This window comes from Protobothrops mucrosquamatus, unplaced genomic scaffold (assembly GCF_001527695.2).
Source record: "Protobothrops mucrosquamatus isolate PMUCROS unplaced genomic scaffold, P.Mucros_1.0 scaffold7765, whole genome shotgun sequence".
Taxonomy (NCBI): domain Eukaryota; kingdom Metazoa; phylum Chordata; class Lepidosauria; order Squamata; family Viperidae; genus Protobothrops; species Protobothrops mucrosquamatus.
The window spans coordinates 15,346-21,636 of NW_015393564.1; the positions used below are offsets into that span (position 1 = coordinate 15,346).

The window sequence follows — 6,291 nt, forward strand, 5'->3', positions numbered from 1 at the left end:
AATAATAATAATAATAATAATAATAATAATAATAATAATAATAATAATAATAATAATAATAATAATAATAATAATAATAATAATAATAATAATAATAAAGTTGGAAGGGACCTTGGAGGTCATCGAGTCCAACCCCCTGCTCAGGCAGGAACCCTATACCATTTCAGACAAACGGCTGTCCAGTCTCTTCTTAAAAACTTCCAGTGTTGGAGCATTCACCGCTTCTGGAGGCAGGTTGTTCCACTGGTTAATTGTCCTCACTGCCAGGAAGTTTCTCCTTAGTTCCAGGTTGCTTCTCTCCTTGATGAGTTTCCATCCGTTGCTTCTTGTCCTGCCTTCAGGTGCTTTGGAGAATAGCTTGACTGCCTCTTCTTTGGGGCAGCCCCTGAGATACTGGAAGACTGCTATCCTGTCCCCCCTCGTCCTTCTCTTCATTAAACTAGACATACCCAATTCCAGCAACCGTTCCTTATATGTTTTAGCCTCCAGTCCCCTAATCATCTTTGTTGCTCTTCTCTGCACTCTTTCTAGAGTCTCAGCATCTTTTTTACATCATGGTGACCAAAACTGGATGTAGGATTCCAAGTGTGGCCTTACTAAGGCCTTGTAAAGTGGTATTAACACTTCACGTGATCTTGATTCTATCCCTCTGTTAATGCAGCCCAGCACTGTGTTGGCTCATTCATCTCCTGTTCCATTTTTCTTCACTACATCTTAGATCAAAAGCTTGGTCAGGTCCCTCCAGGAACTAGTGGTCCATGTTAAAAAAAGACCATTTCTGGTGCCTCGATGGAATATACGAATATCAGAGCCTACTTAGCTTAGGTCAGGGGTCTCCAAGCTTGGCAAATTTTAAGTCTTGTGGGTTTCAACTCAGCGTGCCTGGCTGAGGAATTCTGGGAGTTGAAGCCCACAAGTCTTAAAGTGGCCCAGTTGGAGACCTCTGGCTTAGATAAAGATGACCAACTTAGTTTGGTTGTGAGAATCCAGGCTGTTTTTCTCTCTCTCCCCCCCCCCCCTAACAGGATTCAATGACCCGGGTTTACTTTGACCCCCTTGCCCAGCACCGTGACTGGTGCCCGTGGGTCAACGAGGTGAAGGAGGCAACGGTGCTTGGAACCAAAGGAGATTCCTTGGAGGAGAAGGCAGACCGTGGCTGGCAGGTGGTCATGAAAGTTCTCCAGGCTTCCAGGCAGTCAGACAAGCCAGCCCATCTGGAGAGCGAGGTGAGTCGGGCCACCAGTGGTCAACCAAGAGTGCCCAGACTTGGCAATTTGAAGACTTGTGGACTTCAACTCCCAGAATTCCCCAGCCAGCAGGGCTTTTAACTCCGCCCCCAGTTCCTGCCGCTCCTTCTCCTACAGATCCATATTGTAAAATTGTAAGCCATCTAACACTGCCGAGTAGCCCCAGCCTAGTCCAGTTGAACTACTACGTTCAGACATGTCCACACATCGTCAAGAGGTCAGAGATGAAAAACACCTGATTGGATGACAAAGTTCGTCCCAATCCTTCCGATCCGATTTTATGGGGTACATCAAGAATTGGTTAGGTGCTGCCTTCCGCGGATGTAAGTCACAAAGTTGGATCAGAAGGATTTGGATGAACTGTGGACATCATCTAGTTCAGCATTTCTCAACCTTGGCCCCTTGAAGATGCGTGGGCTTCAATTCCCAGAATTCTCCAGCGAGCCTTACTTAAGGTGGGACTGGAACTCACCATCTCCGAGTGATTGGCCCAAAATCGCCCAGCCGGATTTCATCCCTAAGGCGGGACTAGAACTCACCGTCTCCTGATGATTGGCCCAAAGTCACTCACCCATCGTTCATGCCTAGGATGGGACTACAACTCACCATCTCCTGTGATTGGCCCAGAGTCACCCAATTGTCTTTCATGTCTAAGGCAGGACTAGAACTCAAAATCCCCTGGTGTTTGGTGGAACTAGAACTCACTGTCTCCTGATAACTGGCCCAAAGTCACTCACCCATCTTTCATGCCTAAGGCGGGATTAGAACTCACTGTCTCCTGGCGATTGGCCCAAAGGCACCAGCCGGCTTTCCTGGCTTAAGGTGGGATTAGAACTCATTGTCTCCTGGTAATTGGCCAAAGTCATCCGGTTATTTTTCATGCCTAAGGCGGGACTAGAACTCACTGTCTCCTGGTGATTGGCCCAAAGTCACCCAGCCGGCTTTCATGCCTAAGGCAGGACTAGAACTCACCATCTCCTGGTGATTGGTGCAAAGTCACCCAGCCATCTTTCATGCCTAAGGCGGGACTAGAACTCACAGTCTCCTGGTGATTGGCTCAAAGTCACCCAACCCGCTTTCATGCCTAAGGTGGGACTAGAACTCCCCGTCTCCTGGTGATAGGCCCAAAGTCACCCAATTGCCCTTCACACCTAAGGCGGGACTAGAACTCACCGTCTCCTGGTGATTGGCCCAAAGTCACCCAGCCGGCTTTCATGCCTAAGGCGGGACTAGAACTCCCTGTCTCCTGGCGATTGGCCCAAAGCCGCCCAATTGCCTTTCACGCCTAAGGCAGGACTAGAACTCGCAGCCTCCCAGTCTCTAGCCCGCTGCCTTCCCCACTAGACCGAACCGGTTCCCTCTCAGCCTTGCTTTTACCTCCGTGACGCTCCGCTTTCTCATTCGTATCTCTCTCTTTCTCCTCCCCGCCGCAGAGTCTCTCGTCCAAAAGCCGCAAAGTCTTCCAGATTTTCCGCCAGTGGGAAGCCGCCTGCTCTTCCTGAAGACCTGGAGGCAGCCATGGATGCCCGGCGGAGCTCTTCCCCGCTCGGCTAGCAGGGGGGGACATCGAGAAACCCCGGGAGCAATGATTACGTACCAACCTTACCCGCTGGCAAGTCTCGCCTTGCCCCCTGTCCACAGAGAGAAGCGTGGGCAGTGCCCGCCTCGCCCGGAAGACGAGGCCTACCTGCCTTGCAGAATCCCCCTTCGGAGGCGGGTAACGCTCCCTGTGCGTTTGTGCCACCCTCGCACACCAGCACCCCGAGGCTAGGTCCGCTCTGCAACATCCTTGGGGTGGCATTTGGGTCTGGGCTTCCTTCCTTCTGCCCCTCCCTCTGCAGGGGGTGTGTCTGTGGAATTAGTTTGGGGGGGGCCCCATCAGACACTCTTAGCACCAGCACAACTATCGGTCCCTGGCACTCGGCCCGGGGCCCGACACTCCCGTTACACGCTGGGTGTGAAAATGTGTGTTCCCTGCCCTGGGTTCGAGTTGAACCGAGGCCCGATTTGTTTGCAACTCGGATGGAAGTGGAACACTTGTTGACTTCTTATTTCTACACGGAAAAGAGAAGGACCTCCCAGAATTCCCTGTGACGATAGTCAGTCTCTCTTCTGGCAAAAAAAATATGTATATATTAACAATCCGGTTTTATCATTTGAAAGATCAGAATTTGTCTTTCCTCCGGAGACAGGTGGGAAAAATTGGGGGAGAGCTTGCCGCAAATCGGGTGTTCGACTTTGTCAACTTTTAAGACGGGTGGACTTCAACTCCCAGAATTCCTTAGCCAGCTGTGCAGGAGGGATTTCAACTCCCAGAATTCCTTAGCCAGCTGTGCAGGAGGGATTTCAACTCCCAGAATTCTCTCGCCAGCTGTGCAGGGTGGATTTCAACTCCCAGAATTCCTTAGCCAGCTGTGCAGGTTGGATTTCAACTCCCAGAATTCCTTAGCTAACTGTGCATGTTGGATTTCAACTCCCAGAATTCCTTAGCCAGCTGTGCAGGATGGATTTCAACTCCCAGAATTCCTTAGCCAGCTGTGCAGGATGGACTTCAACTCCCAGAATTCCCAAGCCAGTCATGCATGGCTGGCTGAGGAATTCTGGGAGTTGAAGTCCGCCAGTCTTAAAAGTTGACAAAATGGGACACCCCTGCCTTAAATATAAAGTTGTGTTATGTTATAAACCACCTAAACACCAGAGGTTGTGGATGTACAGGTGGCTGTTTCACACCTGGTTAACAAGCCTGTTTCATGCATAGCTGGACCCCTTTATTAAGAAAAAACCAACACCTTACGTTTTGTGCAGTGTTTGTATATAATAAACAACAGAATTGGGGTTCATTTATTTTGCATTTTTGTGATGTGCATCACACTTTTCTCACAGGAGCTTGTTAGGGGCAGGTTAGGGAGAGAGCGGGGGGGGGGGACTTCTCATCCAGTCATCCAGCGGGTGAGGAGAGATTTGAATCCAGATCTTCCTAGACTTAATCCAGCGTTTTCGGCGCTGTCTCATGCCGGGATAGAAATTACGAGCTAAACCAAAGAAATAATTTTAATGTCTTTGTGTTGGTTTTGGGGGGAGCTATGGAGGGACCATGGTGCAAAGAGAGAAAGGAGACAATTTTAAAGAGAGTTTCAAAAGACCCAACCAGGGGTAGGCAACCTTGGCTCTTTTATGACTCGTGGACTTCAACTCCCAGAATTCCTGAGCCAGCATGGCTCACAATGGAAACCTCTCCCTTTCCCCTCAGCATGGCTGGCTCAGGAATTCTGGGAGTTGAAGTCCACGAGTCACAAAAGAGCCAAGATTGCCTACCCCTGTCCTAAGTCCTCCTGTTCTAAGCGGTGAGCCTCCTAGACCAGGGGTAGGCAACCTTGGCTCTTTTATGAGTTGTGGACTTCAACTCCCAGAATTCCTCAGCCAGCATGGGAGAACTATGGCCCCCTTGATGACTTCTGAACGTCAACTCCCAGAATTCCTGAGCCAGCATGGGGGAACTATGGCCCCTTTCGTGACATGCGGACTTCAACTCCCAGAATTCCTCAGCCAGCATGGAGGAACTNCGACAACCCTGTGAGGTGGGTTGGGCTGAGAGAGAGAGAGAGAGGGATTGGTGCAAATGCACTCAGCTGGCTTTCGTGGCTAAGGCGGGATTAGAACTCACCTCCTCCTGCTGATTGGTCCAAGTCCACTCAGCTGGCTTTCGTGGCTAAGGCGGGACTAGAACTCAGCTCCTCCTGCTGATTGGTCCAAGTTCACTCAACTGGCTTTCATGGCTAAGGCGGGACTAGAACTCAGCTCCTCCTGCTGATTGGTCCAAGTTCACTCAGCTGGCTTTCCTGGCTAAGGCGGGACTAGAACACCTCCTGCTGATTGGTCCATGTCCACTCAACTGGCTTTCATAGCTAAGGCGGGACTAGAACTCATCTCCTCCTGCTGATTGGTCCAAGTCCACTCAGCTGGCTTTCCTGGCTAAGGCGGGACTAGAACTCAGCTCCTCCTGCTGATTGGTCCAAGTCCACTCAGCTGGCTTTCCTGGCTAAGGCGGGACTAGAACTCAGCTCCTCCTGCTGATTGGTCCAAGTCCACTCAACTGGCTTTCCTGGCTAAGGCGGGACTAGAACTCAGCTCCTCCTGCTGATTGGTCCAAGTCCACTCAACTGGCTTTCATGGCTAAGGCGGGACTAGAACTCAGCTCCTCCTGCTGATTGGCCCACGGTCACTCATCCGGTGTTCAATGCCAGAGGCAGGCCTAGAACTGCTGTGAGGATCAGTTGTAAGTCACTTTTCTCAGTGCCATAGTAATTTTGAGTTTTGGTCACTAAGAGAATGATCGTAAGATGAGGACTAACTGTACAAAAGCCGCTAATAAAGACTGGAATCGAAATCTCAGCTCTGGTAAAGAAGAAGGAAGAAACTCAAGATAACCTCACCTTGATTCTCTTTGGTATAAGAGGGGGGCAAAAAGGAAACTTGAGCAGCTCAAGGTCCTGTTATTAGGCCCTAAAACCATAAGGTCCTTTTAAAGTCTGTTTTTCCTGACCTGGCCTACCTCGAAGGGATAAAGATCTAATACCGGAACCGTCAAACCTGGCCACTTTCAGACTTGTGGACTTCAACTCCCAGAATTCCCCAGCCAGCATGGGGGAATTGTGACTTCGAACGTTCACAAAACCGAAGTCAAGGGTTACTTGTAGTTTGTTGTTAGTTGCGAAGTCATGTCCGACCCATACGCGACCCCATGGACCACGTTCCTCCAGGCCTTCCTGTCCTCTACCATCTTCCGGAGTCCATTGAAGCTCAGGCCTCCTGCTTCAGTGACTCCATCCAGCCACCTCCTTCTCCGTCGTCCCCTTCTTCTCTTGCCCTCCATCTTTCCCAGCATCAGGCTCTTCTCCAGGGAGTCCTTCCTTCTCATTAGGTGGCCAAAGTACTTGAGTTTCAACTTCAGGATCTGGCCTTCTAAAGAGCAGTCGGGGTTGATCTCCTCTAGGACTGACCGGTTGGATCGCCTTGCAGTCCAGGGGACTCGCAGGAGTCTTCT

At 50.3% G+C, this 6,291-nt stretch overlaps 1 protein-coding gene across 1 annotated transcript in view; it reads left to right on the top strand.

Annotated features, from left to right (window-relative positions):
• Positions 1–6,291, top strand: part of ZC3HC1 (zinc finger C3HC-type containing 1) — a 24,037-nt gene that overhangs the window by 14,091 nt on the left and 3,655 nt on the right. The window contains exon 8 of the mRNA XM_029287027.1: positions 1,026–1,226. Within this exon, the coding sequence (XP_029142860.1) occupies positions 1,026–1,226 (201 nt within the window). The remainder of the gene's footprint in view (positions 1–1,025; positions 1,227–6,291) is intronic.